Below are 24,448 nucleotides of genomic sequence, written 5' to 3' on the forward strand. Positions count from 1 at the left end.
GACCTAAGATTCCAGTTACAGAAGAGGAAATTAAACTAAGCTCTACTTGGACTATGAGGAATTCCTAATGCATTATTTTAATGGCATTCTGTCTACTGGAAGAACTCCCAGCTTTCTCTAACCTTTCTCATCCCACCCACCCCTAGCCCAGTCCTAACTGATCATGAAGAGAGGATGCTAGGAAGGTGCAAGGGTGAGAAAAGGAAGAGTGGCATTCTGGAATGTTTTCCAGCGAGGAAACTAAAGCCCTCTTTTTTTTTTTTTTAAAGGGGGGGTAGGGGATGAGTAGAAATAACATTCCCCCTCAAGGCTGGACACATAAGGGAAAGAGGGATCACAAGTGAAAAGGAAGCATCTCTATTCCCTTGTCTTTTCCAGTATGTAGTGTCTAGGAAGCATCAGAAGAAACTTGTGCTTTCAGGCCCAATCTCTTCAGGTCAGGAAAGTCACCTTTCTCTAAGAATCTACTCAACCCATAGGCTTTGAAATGGTGGGAATGAGTAGTGGCCTAAGGGAGTGTGAGTAACACCAAGTACCAATCTCATGCCTGCTCTCTGTGCAGGTAGCAAGCACCATACTTAATACTTCATACCATTTATAAAGAGCATTTCCTTTTTCTCCTATTTGTCTCCTATTTGTATTATTACAAAGGAAGCTGTGAAGGACTGAGCTATTTTTATCTGTTCACTAGTTCTTACTCTATTGATTCTTCAATCTAGGGGGACACACAATTCTGGGAGAATAAAGGTAAGTACTTCTTTTCCTTGCTTAGGAAAGAGGGTGGGGAAAATAAGAAAGAATCCCAAAATGACACATGCTAGGAAATGTCTGGCTGTGGTAGAGCGAAGAGGCAGATAGATCCTTTCCCTAAAAAAAAAAAAAACCCAACCCCCCTCCCAAAACACAAATATAAACCTGGACAAAAGTGTCACAAATTACCATTTTAGGGCAAATCAATCAAAGGTAAACAACAAACTAAGAAGTATTATTGGTCAGACACAGTGGCTCACATCTGTAATCAGCACTTTGGAAGGCCGAGGCGGGTGGATCACCTGAGGTCGAGTTTGAGACCACCCTGGCCAACATGGTGAAACCCTGTCTCTACTAAAAATACAAACATTAGCTGGGCATGGTGGCATGCACCTGTAATCCCAGCTACTTGGGAGGCTGAGGCAGGAGAACTGCTTGAACCCAGGAAGTGGAGGTTGCAATGAGCCGAGATCGTGATCACGCCACTGCACTCCAGCCTGGGCGACACAGCAAGACTCTTGTCTCCCAAAAAAAAAAAAAAAAAAAAAAAAAAAGTATTATTCATGAACTGGGCTCAGTGGCTCATGCCTATAATTCCAGCATTTTGGGAGGCTGAGGTGGGAGGACCAAATGAAGCCAGGAGTTTAAACCCAACCTGGGTAACACATCAAGACTCTACAATTAAAAAACTAAAAAAATTAGCTGGGTGTGATGGCATATGCCTGCAGTCATAGTTATTTGGGGAGGCAGAGGTGGGAGGATGACTTGCACCCAGGAATTGGAGGCTACAGTGAGCTATGACTATGCCACTGCACTACAGCCTGAGCAGCAGAGCAGTGAGACCTTGTCTCTTGAGAAACAAAAAGGCCAAGCATGGTGCTCACGTCTGTAATCTCAGCACTTTCGGAGGCTAAGACAGGAGGACTGCTTGAGCCCAGGAGATTGAGACCAGCCTGGGAAATACAGTAAGGCCCCACCTCTACAAAAAATTCAAAAATTAACCAGGCGTACTGACACGCACCTGTGATCCCAGCTACTTGGGTGGCTGAGGTGAGAGGACTGCTCAAGCCTGGCAGGTTAAGGCTGCAGTGAGCTGTGACTGTACTACTGCATTCTAGCCTGGTGACATGGTGAGACTCTGTCTCAAAAAAACAAAACAAACAAAACTTCTACACAAGTGTTCACAGTAGCATTATTTTTAATAGGTCAAAGCCCAAAGTGGAAATGTCCATCAGCTGATCAACAAAACGTGGTATATATCCACACAATAAAATATCATTCAGCTGGCCGGGCGCAGTGGCTCATGCCTGTAATCCCAGCACTTTGGGAGGCTGAGGTGGGTGGATTACCCAAGGTCAGGAGTTCGAGACCAGCCTGGCCAACATGGTGAAACCCTGTCTCTACTGAAAATACAAAAAAATTAGCCGGGTGTGGTGGCAGGCGCCTGTAATCCCAGCTACTCGGGAGGCTGAAGCAGGAGAATCGCTTGAACCCAGGAGGCGAAGGTTGCAGTGAGCCAAGATCGCGCCATTGGCTCTCCAGCCTGGGTGATAAGAGTGAAACTCTGTCCCCCCCGCCGCCAAAAAAAAAATCAGTTATAGAAAAGAGTGAAGTACTAACACATGCCACGTGGAAGAACCTCAAAAAAATGGTACATGAAAGACTCCAATGACAAAAGACCACAAATGATTCCAGTTATGTGAAATGTCTGGGACAGGCAAACCCATGGTGGCTGCCTAGGGCTGTAAGGTGGTGAGAATATTCTAAAATTTATTGTGATGATGGTTATACAACTAATTATGTGCATATACTAAAAATCACTGAACTGTCCAACTTGGTGAGTTGTATGGTATGGGAGTTATAAAAAAAATAACACAACTAAATCCGAGAAACTCAACTCTCAGAAAATAACTTTATAAGACATCTGTGGTAGGCCCATAAGCTGTTGATGTCTTAATCTCTGGAACCTATGAACATGTTTATTTACATGGCAAGAGAGTTTGCAGATGTGATTAAGAATTTTCAGGAGAGGAAGATGAGGCTGAATTGTCCAGGTGGACCCAATCAAATCACACAAGGCCTTAAAAGCAGATAACCTATGGTCAGAGTGATGCAATGTGATGACTTGACCAGTTGTTGTTGGCTTTGAAGATGGAGGAAGGGGTCACAAGCCAAGAAACATGGTTGCCTCTATAAGCTGGAAAAGGCAAGGAAATAGATTCTCCCCTAAAGCCTTGAGAAAAGAATCTGCTGACACCTTGATTTTAGTCCAGTAAGAGCCATGTTGGACTTCTAACCAACACAACTCTAAGATGAAAAATATGTGTTGTTTTAGCTACTACATTTGTAGTAATTTCAATAGTAATAGAAAACGAATACAGTATTAGAAATTATTTGTTTTATATAGAAAAGAAAATGAAATCTAATGAATCTTAATAAATCATCTGGAATAAATGAAGAAGTATAAAATACCAGAAACATGTGACATAAAAACCTCAAAACCACAGATAATTGGGGAGACAACATTCCTGACAATACCCAAAAATTTTTTTCCCTTAATTTTTGCTCAGTATACACGAAGTACCCAAATGATAAGCAAAGCTAAAAGAATTTTCACAAAGTGAATATACCATGTAGCCGCCTCCCCCAAATCAAGATACAGAATGTAATCAGAATCCCAGAAAGGATCCCTCGATTTCCCTAAAGATAACCACTATTCTGACATCATAATATATTAATCTCACCATTGTTTTGGTTTCATTTAAATGGAATCATAGTTTAGACTCCTGTGCATCTGGCTGCTTCTGCTCAATATTACATGTGTGAGATTCATCCATGCTGCTGTATGTTGCAACAGTTTGTTCTTTTTTTTTTGGCTTGTTTTGTAGTACCTTATATATCACAATTCATTTATCCATTCATGTCTTGATGATTATTTGGGTTGTTTCCAGCTTTTGATTCTTATGGAGACTATTCAACTTCAGCAGATACTGCCAAAGTTTTCCAAACTGGCTAGAACAGTTTAGAGCCCTATCAGCAGGGTGCAAGTGTTCTTGTTTCTCTGCTTCCTTGCCAACACTTGGTATTATCAGCTTTTTAAATCAGGCATTCTATGTCTAATCTGCTGCAGGCATAGCAAAGCCTAGCTATAATTTATTTTTTAAATGCTAACAAAAATGTGATCCTGAGGGCCAGGTGCAGTGGCTCACGCCTGTAATCCCAGCACTTTCGGAGGCCGAGGCGGGCATATCATGAGGTCAGGAGATAAAGACCATCCTGGCTAACATGGTAAACCCAGTCTCTACTAAAAATACAAAAAAAAAATTAGCTGGGAATGGTGGTGGGCGCCTGTAGTCCCAGCTACTTGGAAGGCTGAGGCAGGAGAATGGCATGAATCCAGAAGGCGGAGCTTGCAGTAAGCCAAGATAGCGCCACTGCATTCCAGCCTGGGCAACAGAGCGAGACTCCATCTCCAAAAAAAAAAAAAAAAAAAAAAAAAAAACAAAAAAACAAACTAGATCCTGAAATTTTTTTGCTTCCTATTCTCATATTTTACATGCATCTTTGTTAGTATTTCTTATATCATACTCATGTCTGGAAATAGAATTTTATTTCTTTCTTTCCAATTGTTATTCCTCTGACCTCTCTTTCTGCCTTACTGCCCTGATTAGAACTTTATTTTTTAATTTTTTGTAGAGACGGGGGTCTCACTATGTTGCCCAGGCAAGTCTCAAACTCTTGGCATCAAGGGATCCTCCTGCCTCAGGCTCCCAATAGAGCTTTACATATAACACTGAATAGAAGCGATGAGAGCAGGGTCTTGTCTCTTTCCTCATCTCTGGAAGAAAGCTTTCAATAAGTCACCATTAAGCTTAATGTTCACTATAAATATTATTTTTTGTAGATGCCCTTTATCATCTTTTAAAAAGTCCCTTTATTCCCAGTTTGTTAGAAATTTTTCTGTGGGGCTTTTTTTTTTTTTTTTTTTTTTGGAAACGAATAAACAGGACTTAAATTTTATCAAATGCTTTTGTTCATTTGATTAGATCACATTTTCCCCTCCATTTTGATAACTTACTCTGAAGGACTTTAATTCACTGAAATCTTTTGAGAGTGCATGTGGCCAATTTTGATGAATATACTGTGGCCAATTAGAAGGAATGTGCAATCCACTGTTGTCTGGTGCAGTGTTTTATAGATCAGTCAGGACAAAGTAGTTAATAGCATTACTTACATCTTCTATAGCTCTACTAAATTTCATTTGCTTTTTCTATTAGTTAATGAGAGAAGTGTGTTAAAATCTCCAAATATGCCTATTGCGCCTTTTAGTTCTATCAGTTTTCCTTTATATTCTCTGGGGCTATGTTACCTGATACATAGGAATTTATGATGTGCTCTAAGTGCCTATAAAGTCTTACTGGGCAGCATGAAGTCTTCCAATGTTGTTTTCTAAGAGTGCCTTGGCTATTGTTGTTGTTTTAATCCTTTGTCATTACCGACAATCTCTATCTCTAGTAATATTTCTTTCTGAGAAATGATGCTTTGAAATTAGTATAGCTCTTCCAGCAGTCCTTTGGTTAGTGCTTGCATAGTACATCTTTTCCAACTCTTTTACTTTCAGTCTTTCCATTTAAAGTGAGTCTCTTGTACACAAATCATGGTTGGGTCTATTGTTTTTAATCTGAAAATCTTTGTCTTTTAACTGGAATATTCAGCCTATTTACCTATAATGTGATTTTTACATATTTGGGTTTACATCTATTACTGTAGCCTTAGTTCTTTGTTCCTTTTCTCTCCTTTCCTGCCTTATTTTGGATGAATCAAGTATTAATATTCCATTTATCTTCTATTAGCCTCTTATTTTCCATTCTTTTATTACTTTAATTGTTAATATGTGATGTTAAATATTATAGTAGCCACAATGAAAAAGTCAAAACTATATATAAATATATTTTATCAAATATATTAAAATATGATCATTTTGACATGTAATCAGTATTTTTTAAATGAGGTATTTTACATTCTTTTTTTCTATATTAAGTCTTCTAAGTCTTCAAAATCTAGTGTTTTATAATCACAGCACATCTCAATTCAGAATAGCCACATTTTAAGTTCTCAAAAACTCCATGCAGCCAATGTCAACTGTAGTAGAGTGTAGCCCTAGAGATTTACAGTGTGCAGCCCTTCACTTATGCAGTCTATGACAAATTAATTTCCTAACCTTCTGAACAATTCAAAGACCTTGCAACACCTTAATTACATTTACTGTCCCCCTCCTAACTTTTGAACCATTTTATCTTAAATTTTCAACCTACATATATCTTTAAACAAGATATTTTTATTACGCTGCAGTCAATATTCATATATATTTACCTTCACATTTACTCTTCCACTGTTCTTTATTCCTTCCTGAAATTTTGTTTCCCTATGGGATTATTTTCTTTCTGCTACAAGAACTTCCTTTTTCTTTCAGAATGGGCCTGACAAATCCTCTTTTTGTTATCTATTGAGAAATCGGCTGTCAATCTTATTATTCCTCTTAACCTAGTATCTTTTTTCTCTAGCAATTAAAGATTTTTTTCACTGTCCTTGACTTTTAGCACTTTATTATGACACTGCTAGCCCTCTCTTTTCTCTTAGTATAATCCAACTGTATGTGTCTTAACCCTTCTATTATGTCCCTTGTCTCCATTACACTATGTTTTTTTCTTCCTTTCATTTCTCGGTGCTTCACTGTGGATATTTCTTACTGATCAGTCCTCTAATTCACAAATCTTCTCTGTGTTGAGTAGTTGTGAAACACATGTATGGGAGTTCCTAACTCAAGCTAATGTATTTTTCGGTCCTAAAATTTTCACTTGGCCAGGCGCGGTGGCTCACGCCTGTAATCCCAGCACTTTGGGAGGCCCAGGTGGGCAGATCACCTGAGGTCAGGAGTTAAGAGACCAGCCTGGCCAACATGGCAAAACCTCATCTCAACTAAAAATACAAAAAAAAAAAAATTAGCCAGGCATAGTGGTGGGTGCCTGTAATCCCAGCTACTCAGGAGGCTAAGGCAGGAGAATCACTTGAACCTGGGCGGCGGAGGTTGCAATGAGCCGAGATCGCACCATTGTACTCAGGCAACAAGAACAAAACTCTGTCTCAAAAAATAAAATCAAAAAATAAAATAAAATTTTCATTTGATTCTATTTTACAGATTCCAGTTCTCCGGTAAAACTCTCTCTCTTCATCTGTTTCCTTAAACTCATAAATTGGTTATTTAAAAAACCTATCTAAGAGTTTCAATATCTGGATCACCTCTTCTTTTCCTGTTACTCATTCTTTCTCTTGATTTTCATTCATTAGATCCTGCTTATTGGCATGCCTGGTATTTTTATTAATTAATTAATTACAGAGACAGGGTCTCACTATGTTGGCCAGGTTGGTCTTGAACTCTTGGCCTCTAGTAATCCTCCCACCTTGGCTTCCCAAAGTGCTAGGATTACAGGCATGAGCCACTGTGCCTGGTCATGCCTGTATTTTGATGGAATGCAGGATACCATGTTTCAAAGAGTATAGAGGCTAAGTTTCTCCTGGCAGGTAACTAGAATAAGGGCTGATCACCTCATCCAATCAAAATTTTGAAGTTGGATTTCAAGCTGATACCTTCTGGTCAACCTTTATTTGTAGGACATAATTCTTTTGAGGTCTCAACCGAAGGCCTGGAATATTTCCCACTGCCATTCCTCTTTGGCTGGCCTTGAAATCTAATTTTTTTTGTCTACCTACTCCTATAAGAAGAAAAACTGTGCTTAAGTTTTTTAGGCTTTGGTAATAGCTCTCTACTGAATTTCTCCTTCTGAATTTGAAAAATACCTTAACAGCAAAAGCTAAGTCAAATGTTGAGTTAACTATCCTCTTTCTCTCTCTTTCTCTTTATTTTCCCAAAGAGATGGGGTCTCACTCTGTTGGTCCAGGCTGGAGTGCAGTGGTGTGATCAATGCTCACTGTAACCTTGAACTGCTGGGCTCAAGCAATCCTCCTGCCTCAGCCTCCTGAGTAGCTGGGACTATAGGCATGTGCAACCATGTTGGCTGAGTTCATTACTCTTTTTTTTTCTTTGAGACGGAGTCTCGCTCTGTCGCCCAGGCTAGAGTGCAGTGGCGTGATCTCGGCTCACTGCAACCTCTGCCTCCAGGCTCACGCCATTCTCCCGCCTCAGCCTCCCAAATAGCTGGGACTACAGGCGCCCGCCACTATGCCCAGCTAATTTTTTGTATTTTTAGTAGAGATGGGGTTTCACTGTGTTAGCCAGGATGGTCTCGATCTCCTGACCTCGTGATCCGCCCACCTCGGCTTCTCAAAGTGCTGGGATTACAGGTGTGGGCCACCACACCCGGCCTCATTACTCTTGAGGTTGTCTTTTTCCTGGGATCTCGGACCCTCAACATCTTGGGTGCCTTAGAATCCCTCAATTCAAATTTTAGTCCTGCTACTCAGTGATTCTGAAAAAAACCCTGGACCACTGCTTTGTCTGGCCTCTATCCCATGTGAAGAGTTAGCCACCGCCCTAAGGGAAAAAAGCGGGGGTAAATATGGGCTCTGACTCAATAGAATTTTTCTCTACAATTTTGGCTCCTGCCAAATTTGACCTGGCTGCCTTGGTTACTCCCCAATGCCTTCAAAGATATTTATTTTTGTATTTTAAACAGTTTTTACAGTAGCCTCATCAGAGATTTGGTCTGATATTCTTTTATAACCATAAACAAAAGTTTTACTTTACTACATTTTAATTACTCATATTTTTTTTTACTGACTAGTCTATAAACTTCCTGAGAATAGAAACTACTTGTTTTCCATAACTTCTGTTTAAACACTCAGCACACTACCTGACACAGAACTTACTATTTGATAAATTATTAGCTTTTTTTTTTTTTTTGAGACAGAGTCTCACTCTGTTGCTCAGAGTGGAGTGCGGTGGCGTGATCTTGGCTCACTGCAAGCTCCGCCTCCTGGTTTTATGCCATTCTCCTGCCTCAGCCTCCTGAGTAGCTGGGACTACAGGTGCCCGCCACCATGCCCGGCTAATTTTTTGTATTTTTAGTAGAGATGGGGTTTCATTATCTTAGCCATGATGGTCTTGATCTCCTGAACTCGTGATACGCCTGCCTTGGCCTCCCAAAGTGCTGGGATTACAGGCATGAGCCACCGTGCCCGGCCAATTATTGGCTTTTATATTAGGAAAAAGAGCTTAGAATGCAAGTAAAGCATAACACATAAATATATGCCTGCTAAACCCATTCCAGCCCATTAATTCTTTTAATTCTACTTATCTCCAGTAAGAAATATCTAATCTTTTCTTCAGTGGCCCACATATTAATGAAGTACATCCCCCAATAAAACTGTATTCTCAATGTTAATCTGAGATTAAATTACTTCAGGCAGTACTAAAATATTTTGTTCATTTATTACAACTATTTTGTACTAGATTAAGTGATTTCATTATTCTTTAGATTTAACCAATCCATTTCTAGGTCTAGCATTTAATCAGAAAACAATGAGATTTTTCATTCAAAATAAAGGTCTCAAATCAACCTTTAGGGGCAGCTTGATTACATTCAGTTAGGGTTTTCCAGAGCAAGAAAACAGTGATGCAACACAAGCTCTTAGATACAAAATCTAAAACCAAAGAAAAGTTTACTGAAAGTATAAATAGTTTCCCTATTCCAGTTGGTTATTCTTGTATTATCAACCTTGTACCATCAACCCCTAAAGACAACAGCTAAAAAAATTAAAAGTGGTTGTCTCTGAACAGCAGAAATTTTAGAGATAAGGAAATAGGGAATTGGATTACCACTTCTCATGATAAGCTCTTAAAAATTATTAGAGTTAGTCCCATATTTAAATTAAAAACATAATTGTGTATAAACACAGGCACTGATTTTTAAAAAAGAGAAAAAAAAGAAAGAGGCAACCCTTAAAGCAATAATACTGAAAGCTGGTTACATAATGCCCTGGACTCACAAGATACCCTTGAGGCAGCCATTTATCCTTGTGGGGGTTTCAGTCCCAGATCTGTAAACCTGATAATAAACCAGAACGCCAAGACATTTTCAACATGAATATTCTACTATTCTAAAGCTTCAATGTATGATAAATGGCAGGGCACAAGTTAAAAGAGAAAAATGTATTTGTTAAATAAAAGCTAAACTCATCAGGGCTTGTTTTGTAATGGATGCTTAATGAAATTACAGTGATCAGCACAGTAATTTTAGGGTGACTCTTAAGAGAGTTAACGAAAGATGATATGGGTATTAGGGAATCTATCTCCGTTGATTAGACGGCTTCTTCATAAAGCACGCACGTTCCAAGCATTAATGATCCATCTGGGGCCTCTGGGAGCAGTATGTGCTAAGTGTCACGTAACAGCTTCTGCTCTCATAAACCAGTCAAGTGTCACAACCTGCTCTTTTCTGCAGACTGTGAGTAGTGAGAGACCAAAGTACTGAACCAAAACTGCTGGCTCCAAAGGATGGGCATGATCGTCCATTTATAGCTAGACAGGGAAAGGGCACTGGCACTTCTTACACGATTCTTGACAAATTAAGAGCACTATTAGATATGGCTTTCAGTTTTAAAAGATTATGCATTTCAAACCAGGTGCAGTGGCTCATGCCTTTAATCCCAGCACTTTGGGAGACTGAGGAGGGCGGATCACTTGAGGTCAGGAGTTCGAGACCAGCCTGGCAAACATGGTGAAACCCCATCTATACTAAGAATACAAAAATTAACTGGGCATGGTGGCAGGCGCCTGTAATCCCAGTTACTGTGGAGACTGAGGCAGGAGAATTGCTTGAACCCAGGAGATGGAGGCTGCAGTGAGCCGAGATTGTGCCATTGCACTTCAGCCTGGGTGACAGAGTAAGACTCCATATCAAGAACAAATGAACAAACAAACGAACAAAAAATTATGCATTTCAGGCTGTCCAATTTTAATTTACAGATCTTGAAATGAAAGAACCAGTATCCTCTTTGCTTCTAAAGGGAAGGAACAGATAGATATCTGTCTCACAGGAAACAAAAGCCAACTGCCTCCCACAAGCCATACATATGTGTCATCAAAGTGTCCATAGGAAGTAAGAAAGCAGAGAATTGGGTTTGTAGCAAAGACTGTCAAGTGTACAAAAAGAATTTTCCTTATGTATGAGGATATCCTATATCATATTTCCCCCTGCATTTTAAGTACCAAATGGAAAAGACTTCAAATTATTAATTGATTTGTGTATATATATATTTCTCTATATATATTAAGGTAAATATAGAAGAACCCAAGAGGCATGGAATAATTGACTTAATGTTTGAATTATCTCCATTTAATCAACTTGATCCATGGGAAAGTTCTATAATCAAAGAGGGAGTAAAATTTTTTTTTTTCAGAGACAGGGTCTTGCTCTGTCATCCAGGCAGAAGTGCAGTGGCGCGATAATCGCTCACAGTAGCCTCAACTTCCTGGCTCAAGTAATCCCCCTGCCTCAGCCCTCCAAGTAGCTGGGATGAGGTGGGAGGATTGCTACCATGCCTGGTGATTTTTTTTTAAATTTTAGTAGAGAGAAGATCTCACTATGTTGCCCAGGCTGGTCTCAAAGCACAAGTGATCCTTCAAGGGGAAGTAATTTACAATGTTCTAAAATTACTTAAGTTATTGTCTGTCTAGCAAAATGTAAAACTTAGGTTATATGAAGACACCTAACAGCATGGAAGAAAATACAGACACACCTTAGATGGTACTTCATCTTCTTGTGCTTCATGGATACTGTGTTTTTTACAAATTGAAGGTTTGTGGCAACCCTGTATCAAATAAGTCTGTTGGTACCATTTTGCCAACAGTATGTGCTCACTTCAATGTCTCTGGGTCAAATTTGGTAATTCTTGCAATATTTTAAACTTTCTCATTATTATTATAACTGTTACCAGTGGTCTTTGATGTTACTATAGTAATTGTTTTCGGGTGCCATGAACTGTGCCCATATAAGACAGTGAACTTAATCTATAAAGTTCTGTGTGTTCTGAATGATCCACTGACTAGTTATTCTGTCTCTCTCCCTCTCTTTGGGCTTCCCTATTCCTTGAGACATAAAAATATTAAAATTAGGCCAATTAATAACCCTACAATGGCCTCTAAGCGTTCAAGCAAAAGGAAGACTTGCACATCTTTCACTTTAAATCAAAATCTAGAAATGCTGAAGCTAATTGAGAAAGGCATGGCAAAAGCCACATGGCTGAAAAGCTAGGCCTCTTGTGCCAGTTAGCCACATTGTGAATGCAGAGGAAAAGTTCTTGAAGGAAATTAAAAGTGCTACACCAGTGAATATACAAATGATAAGACAGCAAAACAGCCTTATTGATGATATGAAGAAAGTTTTCATGCTTTGAATGAAAGATCAAACGAGCTACAACATTCCCTTAAGCCAAATCTGAATCCACAGCAAGGCCCTAATTCTTCAATTCTATGAATGCTGAGATTAGTGACGAAGCTGCAGAAGAAGTTTGAAGCTAGCAGAGGTTGGCTCATGATATTGAAGGAAAGAAGCCATCTCCATAACATACAAGTGCAAGGTGAAGCAGCAAGTGCTGATACAGAAGCTGCAGAAAGCTACCCAGAAGATCTAGCTAAGATCACTGATGAAGGTGGCCACACTAAACGACAATTTTCAATGTGGATAAAACAACCTTCTATTAAAAGAAGATGACATCTGAAACTCTCATAGCTACAGAGGAGAAGTCAATGCTTGGCTTCGAAGCTTCAAAGGACAGGCTGTCTCTGTCATTAGGGGCTAAGCAGCTGGTGACTTTAAGTGGAAGCCAATGCTCATTTACCAGTTCCACAATCCCAGGGCCCTTAAGAGTTACGCTACATCTACTCTGCCTGTGCTCTGTAAATGGAACAACAAAGCCTGGATGACAGCACATCTGCTGACAGCATAGTTTACTGAACATTTTAAGCCCACTGTTCCTTTCAAAATATTACTGCTCATTGACAACGTAACCAGTTAATCAGGAGCTCTAGCAATGATACAAGGAGATTCATGTTGTTTTCCTGTCTGCTAATACAACATCCATTCTGCTGCTCACAGATAAAGGAGTGGGTTTAAAATTAAAATGTTCAATAAACTATGGGGTCTTGCCTCTTCAAGCCAAGATCATGGACTTTAACCAAATGACAAAGGGGAAACAAATGAAGCAGCTTAAAGAGAAGTAACAAGATCAATTTCAAAAACACTTTGGTAGTAGGCTAGAAGATGGACAAGAAGATGAGAAAACTACTTATGTCCACGTAAAAATTTGTTGTACACAAATGTCTACAACAAACCAGGCAGGGTGGGATGTGCCTGTAGATCCAGTTACTTGGGAGGCTAAGGTGGGAAGATCACTTGAGACCAGCCTGGGAAACATAGTGAGACCTCATGTCAAAAAAAAAAAAAAAGGTTCATAACAGTGGCATATATAATAACTCCCCCAAAAGTATAAGCAACACAAACACCATCTTGAACAGAAGAATGGATAAATATGTGGCATATCCATACAATGGAATATTGTTTGGCCACAAAAAGGAATGAAGTACTAGTATATGCTATAGCATGGATGAACCTTAAAAACATGATGCTAAGTGAAAGAAGTCAGTCACAGAGGACCACATATTGTGTGATTCCATTTATAAGAAATGTCCATAATAAAGAAATCTACAGGACAGAAAGTAAATTAGTGGTTGCCTGTAGTAAATAGAGAATGACTGTTAATGGGTATAGGATTTCTTGATGGAGTGGTAAAAATATCCTAAAACTGGTTGTGGTAATGGTTATACAACTCTGAATACACTTAAAAAAAAAAACCCACTGAAATGTACATTTTAAGTGGATGAATTGTATCTTGTGTGGCATATCTCAATAAAAAATGTTCTTTCTTTAAAAAAAAAAAAAACTAAGTGTGTAATTTTCATTTATGCTTCAGGTTTCAATTCTATAACCAACTTGAAACTGCCAGCATTCACGTTCCTGCCATTCAAAAAGCATGAGATTTTTCAGGCCTGAGTGTGGAAGTCTTTTTAGATTGAAGTTTTATGTTTGGCTTCTTTCATTTAGCATAAATTATTCAAAGTTCATCCAAGTTGCAGCACGTATCAAAACTTCAAATCCATGAACAAGGGATGTCTTTCCATTTATTTAGATTTTCTTTAATTTCTTTCAGCAATGTTTTGTATTTTTCAGTGTATTAGACTTGTGCCTCCTAATACCATATTATTAGAATAAAGGGAAAAAAACACATGATCATCTCACTAGACACTGTAAAAGCATTTGGTAAAATCCAGCAACCATTTATGACTTTAAAAAATTCAACAAACTAGGAATAAAAGGTAATTTTTTCAGTCTAAGAAAGGGTACCTATGAAAACCCACAGTTAGCTGGGCACAGTGGCTTATGCCTGTAATCCCAGCACTTTGGAGGCTAAGGTGGGCAGATCACTTGAGGCCAGGAGTTCAAGACCAGCCTAGGCAATATGCAAAACTCCATCTTTAACTAATACAAAAACTAGCCAGGTGTAGTGGCACACACCTGTAATCCCAGCTACTTGGGAGGCTGAGACATGAGAATCACTTGAACCTGGGAGCAGAGGTTGCAGTAAGCCAGTAACACACCACTGCACTCCAGCCTGGGTGACAGAGTGAGACTCTGTCTCAAAAAGAAGAAAAACCCACAGCTTTAACACTATACTTAACAGTGAAGACTGAAAGCTTTCCCCTTAAGATCAGGAACAAGAAAGAATATTCTTTATCACCATTTCTATTCAACATTTTTCTGCAAGTTCTAGCTAAGACAGACAAGAAAAAAGAAAGAAAAGGCATCCAGATAGGAGAAGTAGTAAAATGATCTCTATTTGCAGATGATGTGATTTATATCTAGATTTTTTTTAAGAGATGGGGTCTCACTATGTTGCCCAGTCTGCGTTCAAACTTCTGGGCTCAAGTGGTCCTCCCACGTCGACATCTTGAGTAGCTGGGACTACAGGTGTAGGCCATCACATCCAGTTTATATCTAGAAAACCTTTAAGAATTCACATAAAAACTTGGAACTAGTAAATCCAGAAAAGTTGCAAGATGAAAGATCAATATACAAAATTCACTTGCATTTACAGTAACAGTAAATTAAAACATTTCCATTTATAGCAGCATCAGAAAGAATAAACTATTTAGGAATAATAGTGAGCCGAGATCGCACCACTGCACTCCAGCCTGGAAAACAGAATGAGACTCTGTCTCTAAATCAATCAATCAATCAATCAATCAGTCAATCCCTTTGAGAACTGCTTTCACTGCCTCCCATAAATTTTGGTATGCTGTGTTCATTTTTGTTCTCAGAGTATTTTCTAATTTCCCCTGTGATTAATTTTTTGACCCATTGGTTATTTAAAGTGTGTGCTTTAATTTTCACTTATTTTCCAATTTTCCTTCAGCTATTAATTTCTAATCTTTCATTGTGATCAGAAAAAAATGAAGAATATTTACATGCTTTCAATCTTTTTATTTATTTCATTTTGATCTTTGTAGAGATAGGGCCTCCCGAGGCTGCCCAGGCTGGTCTCAAACTACTGGGCTCAAGTGATCCTCTCACCTTGGTCTCCCAAAATACTGGGACTACAGGCACGAGCCACCGCATCTGGCCGATTTCAGTCTTTTTAAATTTAATGAGACTAGTTTTATAACCTAACACACGGCCTAACCTGCAATCTTCCATGTGCACCTGAGAGAAGAATGTGTATTCTACTATTATTGGGTGCAGTGTTGTATAATGTCTTTAGGTCTGCTTAGTACACAGTACTATTCAAGTCTTCTATTCCCTTGCTGGTTATCTATCTGGTCTTATCGCAATCATTTCTTTTTTTCCTTTTTGCAACAGAGTTTTATTATTGTGGTAAATAAACATAAATCATTTTAACCATCTTTAAGTATACGGTTCAGTGGCATTAAGTATATTCATATGATTGTGCTACCATCACCACCATCCATCTCCGGTACTTTTTTCATTTTGTAAAACTAAACTGTGTACCACCCCCTTTCTTTTTTCCCTCCCCCAGCCCCTGGCAACCATCATTCTACTTTTTGTCTCTATAAATATTACTAACTCTAGGTATTCCATATAATTGGAATAATGTAGTAGTAGTCCTTTTGTATATGGCTTGTTTCATTTAGCACAATGTCTTCAATGTGCATCTTGTTGTAGCATGTGTAAGAATGTCCTTCCTCTTTAAGGAAGAATGGTATTCCATTCTATCATATAACACAGGTTGGTGATCCATTCATCTATTGACGGACACTTGGGTTGCTTCCACTTTTTGGCTACTGTGAATAACACTGCCACAAAAATGGGTGTGCCTAAAATATTTCTCCAAATCTCTGCTTTCAATTCTTTTGGGTGTACACCCAGAAGTGGAATTGCCAGATCATAGGGTAATTGTTTACTTTTTTGAGGAATTGCCATACTATTTTCCACAGCAGTTACAACATTTTATAGTTCCCCTCCAACAAGGCATAAGCCTACCCATTTCTCCGCATCTTTGCCAACACCACTTATCTCCTTTGTTAGCCAGCGGAAACTGGCATGGAGATTCTTTTTTTAAAAATTATTTTCTCTTCTCTTTTTTACTTGCCACTGGCTTGAAGCTGAGACATGGAGAGTCGTAGTAAATCCTCAATGATTATCATGACTTTTCTGTACGTCCACTGCAATATGCTTGGCTCTTTAATCTTAAATGAGTTGAGGATCATCACTTAAAGTAATGTACAAATTCACCCAAAAGGGACCTGTTAATGGCAGATCTTCTTAATTAATCTGTTCCTCTACTATGTTATTACCTCTTTTGCATGAAATTTGTATACAAATGTTGCAGCTACACCGTTTATGCCATTTTGGTGAGATGAGGTCTGATGTGAAGAGATCAGGAACACAGAACTCCATTCCCTTTTTGTGTTGTACTTCTGTGCATTTGTGCCAAAGTATGAAATGCAATCAAGAGCATCAGCTGCAAGCTGGGGAGAATCTCTGTAACTAATATTGTATGTGAGGACACTAGAAATCAAAATTGTATTTTTTAGCAGAATGGATGAATTCTACAGGTTTCTCCTTTGTATGGAGAATTAGAGTTCACTCTCCAAAGTTATATTTAATGTAACTTAAAAAAAGTATTTAACCTAGACTTAAATAAGAAAGTGCTACAACAGATGCGTAATACTGGAAGTACTGGGTGCTGTGGAAAGGTAACAAACTTACTTCATCCAAGTGATAGTCAAGTTACGGCTGGACTTTGAGAATGTGTTCCTAACATTTTGTATAGGACTCATCATTTCTTCTTGATCGGCTCACAGCAGCCTCTGCCTCCCAGGCTCAAGTGATCCTCCCACCTCAGCCTCTCAAGTAGCTGGGACTCCAGGCATACAACACCATGCCAGCTAATTATTATTTTTATTTTTGTAGAGACAGCGTTATGCCATGTTGCCCAGGCTTGAACCCCTGGGCACAACGGATCCACCCGTCTCAGCCTCCTAATGTGTTAGGATTATAGGTGTGACCCACCATGCCTGGTCAGGACTTATCATTTCTAATGTGTGACAGGTAGTAAGCTACGACACTCCAGCAGTTGATTTGGCAATTACTCTCACATGGGACAAAAGAATCATATGATTACCTGATAGCCTTCTGTTTTCTTCTGACACCACTTCAGCAAGGCGTTCCTCTTTGATCCTCCATATTCTCTGGCCAATGCTGAGAGAGGGTCTTTCCTTTCTTCTCTGAAAACAAGTAACCCAAAGTTGAAATACTTTTTGTTTGGGCACCACAATAAGAGAAAGTCTTAGTTTGCATTTGTAAACAGGAGAAATGTACATGGTAAGGCAATACAAAGGCAAGATATGTTTTTTCATACATTTGATTTTTAGTTTATGGCCCCATAGATGCACTATTGTCAGAATTCTCTGCTAACTGAAGAAAGGGACTCTATAATCATCACCCACATAGAAAGTGGCAAAGACAGTACAAAGTGCGTTTAAAATTAATAAAATGCGCTGGGCACTGTGGCTCACGCCTATAATCCCAGCACTTTGGGAGCCTGAGGCAGAGAGATCACCTGAGGTCAGGAGTTCGAGATCAGCCTAGCCAACATGGTGAAACCCCATCTCTAATAAAAATATAAAAATTGGCTGGGCATGGTGGCGGGTGTCTGCAATCCCAGCTACTTGGGAGGGTGAGGCAGGAGAATCACTTGAAACCTTGAGATGTAGGTTGCAGTGAGCTGAGATTATGCCATTGCACTCCAGCCTGGGCAACAAGAGTGACACTGTCTCAAAAAATAATAAAATAACCATTTATGTCCTTTATCATCTCATCATTTTAAAAATTACTTATTGTAAAATATACAGGGTAAGGTATGCAACGTGCAGGATTCTAAGGCATAACAGTTCTTGCCTTCAAGGGGTCTACAATGGGTGGAGCAAACAGACAAAAAATGGCAATAAACATGGACAATATTTATAACTTCCATGAAATGTCTCAGATGTATTTAGTGCTATGTTGTACACTATTTTTTGATTTTAGGCAGTTAGAATTTTGCCTTGCTCAAAAATGGAATTTCTCTGTAAACTCACTTATTCAACATCTCCTTATGGAGCACCATTGTGCCAGGCAATGTGCAAGCAGTAGGCAATTGAAGGTGAACAACACAGGGCCCCTATCCCCTCAAGGAACTTCAGAGTTTACTACATGATAGTAAGTAAAAACACTGTAGAAGTTTGGGGGGTTAAAATTCTGTGGCTATACATATGATTCATTAAAAAAAAAAAAAAATCTATGTAGGGTACTTTACGGCATTGTCAACTGCCTTGTAGTCAAAATAAATATCCTGCCTTAGGCCAGACCTTTAATCAAAAAAGGTTTTGCAATCACCCCTGGTGAAGGGGCAGGGGAGACTTACAATTCTACTCATTCTGCATCGTATCTTCCCTTTTGGTCACAGTTTGGAAGTGGAACAGAACACCAAGGAATACCCAGAGAAAGAGAGTGCTGCGTAATATAACCTCAGCTTGACTAGCAGCCTGTGCTTAAAAGATTGGCCTATTTTTCAGTGATTATAGCAAAGTGGAGACTCTAGTCCCATGTTCTGTGAACTTAGCAGCCCAATAAATATCCTAAAGGTTCATATGTTATAAGCAGCTTAGTATTCTTCAGTATATTTATTCTGTTAGCATTCACCCTCCAAAGTATGCTAGGAAATCAAAGAGGACACATTTACAACAGAAGCTTTTCTAATTGAGAGGAGCCTTGAAATAGTAACAATTTTTATTTATCTAAGAACCAAAAGGAAAAATGCTACTTTTCTACGTGCAGTCAGACTGCCTCCTTGAAGGAAATACACATTTTTGTGTGCCAACCTGTAACATTCCTGCTTTGCTTTAAATAAAGCAGGGACGTCCAATCTTTTGGCTTCCCTGGGCCACAATGGAAGTAGAAGAATTGTCTTGGGCTACGCACAGTGACACGAACAATAGCTGATAAGCTAAAAAAAAAAAAAAAAAAAAAAAAAAAAAAAAAAAAATTGCAAAAAAGAAAAAATCTCATACTATTTTCAGAAAGTTTACAAATTTGTGTTGGGTCACATTCAAAGCTGTCCTGGGCTGCGGGTTGGAGAAGCCTGCTTTAAAGGATTCCAAGAGGTTTGTTATACTATCACTAAACACAGGGAAAGAGAATGACACAGTTATGTGAATGGATGCAAAAAGGGACATCAAAAACAAAAAACAAAAACTTGTCATGGCTCTACATAAAACTCACTTTTTTTAAGACTTTAAAAAAATTTTTTTTTTTTTTTTTTTTTTTTTGAGACGGAGTCTCGCTTTGTCGCCCAGGCTGGAGTGCAGTGGCCGGATCTCAGCTCACTGCAAGCTCCGCCTCCCGGGTTCACGCCATTCTCCTGCCTCAGCCTCCCGAGTAGCTGGGACTACAGGCGCCCACCACCTCGCCCGGCTAGTTTTTTGTATTTTTAGTAGAGACGGGGTTTCACCATATTAGCCAGGATGGTCTCGATCTCCTGACCTCGTGATCCGCCCGTCTCGGCCTCCCAAAGTGCTGGGATTACAGGCTTGAGCCACCGCGCCCGGCCTAAAATTTTTTTTTTTGAGACGGAGTCTTACTCTGTCACCCAGGCTGGAGTGCAGTGGTGCAACCTCGGCTCACTGCAAGCTCTGCCTCCTGGTTTCATGTCATTCTCCTGCCTCAGCCTCTCGAATAGCTGGGACTACAGACACCCGCCACCGCGCCCGGCTAATATTTTTTTGTATTTTTAGTAGAGACGGGGTTTCACCATGTTGGCTAGGATGGTCTCAATCTCTTGACCTCGTGATCCGCCCGCCTCACCCTCCCAAAGTGCTGGGATTACAGGCATGAGCCACTGCGCCTGGCCAAGACTCTTTTTTTAAGACAGAGTCTCACTCTGAAGCTCAGGCTGGAGTGCAGTGGCGCGATCTCGCTCACTACAACCTCTGGCTCCCAGGTTCAAGCAATTCTAGTGCCTCAGCCTCCCAAATAGCTGGGACTACAGGTACACAAAACCAGATCAGGCTAATTTTTGTATTTTTAGTACAGATGAGCTTTCACCATGTTGGTCAGGCTGGTCTTGAACTGCTGACCTCAAGTGATCTGCTCACCTGGGCCTCCCAGAGTGCTGGGATTACAGGCATGGGCCACCACAACCGGCCGCTTCCTTTCATTCTTCTTAATGTTTGTCAACAGTTTTCTTCATCCCTATAAACAATGTGTGCTAAATTTCTGACATCTGTATTTCCCCCTAAGTTCTTAATACCTCTTAGTCCTAAGAGAACTATGAATAAAATATACTTAGATTTTCATGTACTTTTTATCAATTATTAATGTAGCACCACGTTCCCAGACTCCCAGTGTAAACAAACACAGCCATCTTTGATATCATCCATTCTTGCATTCCTTTTATAAAGATCTGTTGCTGAAATCATTTTTCTTTATGAGAAATCTCCCGGGTCCAACCTCTCTTCACTTCTTTTCCACTGTTATCACACTGATCCAGACATGATAATTTATTTACACCACTTTACAGCTTCTATTACGTCAAAGTGACTCAATTTGACTTTAAAAAAGTTCCATCACTTTGCCATCCCCTGCCTAGTCAATCTTCTTCTACTGTTCCCTGATATGGTAGGTATACCTTCCTCTGGCCTTCTGTAACACTCTACTGAATTTATAGAACCACCTACCTACAGCATCCCCCTCCATACTCCTCACTTATTCATCCCTTTCGTACATTCCCTCAAGTTACTGTACTTTGCCAACAATGCCCCCCACCCTCCCTGTCTACAACCTTCAAGGCCCCACTCAAATTCTAACCTTCTGGGATGCCTTCCCTAACACTCCACCCATTCCTCAGTATTTAAATTTCATAATACTTCCTTTTGCAAGCAACCATTCTCTAATTAAAAAAAAAAAAAAAAAAGATACAGCTATCACTTTTACTTTGTCAGTGTCTTCTATTCCATTTACCCAATTCTGGATAGAAGAAAGATTAGCAAACAACACACAGAAAAAGAAAAATCACAGTGCTCAAATGCCATCATTTTACAACTTGATCATTTACTGTCAAAAGGCCAGGAGAGGTACACATGAAATGCATGAATATTTACTGTTCTCTACCTTATTCGGCTTCGGGTGGTGGGAGTTACAGATGCCGTTGGAGAAGAGGATAAGGAAAGCTGTGGAGACGTGGTTCCCATAGCCATCAGAGAGGCTGGCGACGCTCCCTCCTGTGCAGAAATGTCCCGTTTCATTTCTTCACTACTTCGTCGGGACACTGTGAGAAACAGTCATAATGCACTTTATAGCAAAACCATTTTAGACTGAGTTCTTGAGATTTTTTTTTTTTCTGAAGATTCCAAAAACAACAGATATTACCTACGGGAGGAAAAACTAATACTGATAACGGGAAAGTATTTCTTATTTTTCCATTAAAAAATCTGTGAGGCCAGCCGCAGTGGCTCACGCCTATAATCCCAGAGCTTTGGGAGGTCGAGGTAGGCAGATCACTTGAGGTCAGGAGTTCCAGACCAGCCTGGCCTGTTAACATGGTGAAACCCTGTCTCTACTAAAAATACAAAAAACAGCCAGGCATGGTGGCGCATGCCTGTAATCCCAGCTACATGGGAGGATGGGGCAGGAGAATTGCTTAAACCGGGGTGGTGGAGGTTGCAGTAAGCCAAGACTGCGCCACTCTGCACTCCAGCCTGGGAGAAGGAGAGAGACTCCGTCTCAAAAACAAAAAACAAACAAAAAACAACTGTGAAAAGGCATAGTTGAAATATGCACTGAACTCCATATTCCTTATAGACAAGGAGTGTGCCTTTTCCATCTCTATACCCCTCACAGTACCTACCAAGTACATAGTCAGTACTACATAAACAGCTATTTAATTACAAATACAACTAAAAACCAAAGGTGAATTATAACCAGACTTGTAACTACTCAGCCCTGCCCAACACACACAACACAAACCTTCTAAATTCAGCCAAAAACACTGTTAAAGGGACAGAAAGGAAATGCATGCTTTATTATAGGGCTACATGTAATGCTAGTTCAGGGTACTTTTTTTTTTTTTTTTTTTTTGAGAGGGAGTCTCACTCTGTTACTTAGGCTGGAGTGCAGTGGCGCATCTCGGCTTACTGCAACTTCTGCCTCCTGGGTTCAAGCGATTCTCCTGCCTCAGCCTCCTGAGTAGCTGGAATTACAGGCGCCTGCCACCATGCCAGGCTTATTTTTGTATTTTCAGTAGAGACAGGTTTTTGCCATGTTGGCCAGGCTGGTCTCGAACTCCTGACCTCAGGTGATCCGCCCACCTAGGCCTCCCAAAGTGCTGGGATTACAGGCATGAGCCACCACAACTGGCCTCAGGGCACATTTTAAAAAACTAAATCAATAAGACAGAAAACCAAAATGTATCAAGTCAACTGTTGGGAAATAGCAACAATCTTTTGGAAAAGTCCTATACTGAAGTCTGGCATAGTAAGACATTGTACTACCTTATTAGAATTACAAAATGTTCTGAGAACCGTTGAGTGGGAGCAGGCACTTCAGCCATTGGTATCAGATCCACAACAGCAGCTTTCTAAAGGCAGCATTGAGTATTGCCAGGTGCTCAGAACGCAGGCTGAGCACAGTGACAAGTTACATAGTTGACAAAGTTCGTGACCTCAGATTCTTTCTCACCTCAGAAGAAGGTAGATCTGCAGGAGCCATTGACTCTATCATTCCTGGGCAGATTTAATGCAATCAATGTTACCTGTCAGTAATTGTTTTTTCCTGATTACTGAGAACTGCTGCCCCCACCCCCAACCCCCGCTTTATTGGCTAAAATTTTCTCAATGATTTTAGGATAACCACAAGCAGAATGTAACTCTGCATTAGTAAAGCAATGCCCTTAAAGATCCAAAGGGCACAAATATTTTCTCCTATTATATGATCTTCAAATGACATGCTTATATATTTCTGGCATAATTTTATAATTATGTTTTCTTTTTCGTTCAATCCGTTCTTTATAGTCCTTAAATCAGTAGTTTCTTTTAAGTGGTGTGCTAGGAAACTGGATGAGAAAACCTCTCATAACTTTATACAAATAGAGGAAACAGACTGAGAAAGAATCTGAAGAACACACACACAGAAAAATGCCTTTGGACGGTAATTTTAGCTGAGCACAGGACCTCCCACTGATTTAAAGCCTAGCTAGGCTGGGCACAGTGGCTCACAACTGTAATCCTAGCACTTTGGGAGGCCAAGGTGAGAGGAGAGCTTGTAGCCAGGAGTTTGAGACCAGCCTGGGCAACATACTGAGATCCTGTCTCTAAAAAACAAAAAATAAAAATAAAAAATACAGATCAAAGTCATCACCTGAGAGGGTCTTGGCACTTTCCATCGCAGGCACTCTTGGGAGGGAAGCAGGCCGGCTGGTTGAAGATGTTCTTAACAGATGCTCTGTACAAAGTAGAAAGGATCCCAATAAAGACATCTGATGCTGAACTTTAAAGTAATAAAGGTACAAAGAAGGTGAGTTTCACTTCTTTCAACCTTGAAGCTCATCCTTCTTCTCAATCCAGGGAACTTCAACAATTTCCCATAGTCTGTTTATCCAAAACAACTCGTGTATACACAGAACACAGAAGAACATCCCATTCAATGTTTTATCTCTAGGAATGAGACGCCCCACACAGATGAATACTTCTAAATTCCGGGCTGCCACTTACCTGTTTGATGCAATTCCACCAAAATTCAAAGATCCTCTACTGCAACTAGGTCTGAGCTACAAACTAAATAAAAGCTTTGCCTTCACGTGCCTACAGTTAGTGTGGAAGCTATACATATTAATATATACAACCACAGACAAGTCAGGATGGGATAATCAGAGTAACAGAAATGACAAAAGTATTATCAAACCACAGAGGAGAAGACATTCTCTTTGATTTCAGGCAGCAGGGAAGGCGCTTCAAAAAAACCAATGACATTAAGCTGGGCCTTACTGAAAAGAGGTGGGGAACTATATTTTAGCCGACAACAGTCAGAGAAAGGTACAAAGACATTCAAGTTAGAGAATAAAGGCAAGT

General features: G+C 39.8%; 1 protein-coding gene across 7 annotated transcripts in view; it reads right to left on the reverse strand.

Annotated features, from left to right (window-relative positions):
• The window catches only part of SPECC1L (sperm antigen with calponin homology and coiled-coil domains 1 like), a 343,168-nt gene that overhangs the window by 27,640 nt on the left and 291,080 nt on the right, over positions 1-24,448 (reverse strand). For all 7 annotated transcript variants that reach the window (XM_050746048.1, XM_050746046.1, XM_050746050.1 and 4 more), the window contains 3 exons: positions 23,739-23,822; positions 21,495-21,651; positions 17,470-17,572 (listed from right to left, as the gene is read on the reverse strand). In XM_050746048.1, coding sequence (XP_050602005.1) covers positions 17,470-17,572; positions 21,495-21,651; positions 23,739-23,822 — 344 coding nt within the window. The remainder of the gene's footprint in view (positions 1-17,469; positions 17,573-21,494; positions 21,652-23,738; positions 23,823-24,448) is intronic.

This window comes from Macaca thibetana, chromosome 10, assembly GCF_024542745.1.
Source record: "Macaca thibetana thibetana isolate TM-01 chromosome 10, ASM2454274v1, whole genome shotgun sequence".
Lineage (NCBI taxonomy): Eukaryota > Metazoa > Chordata > Mammalia > Primates > Cercopithecidae > Macaca > Macaca thibetana.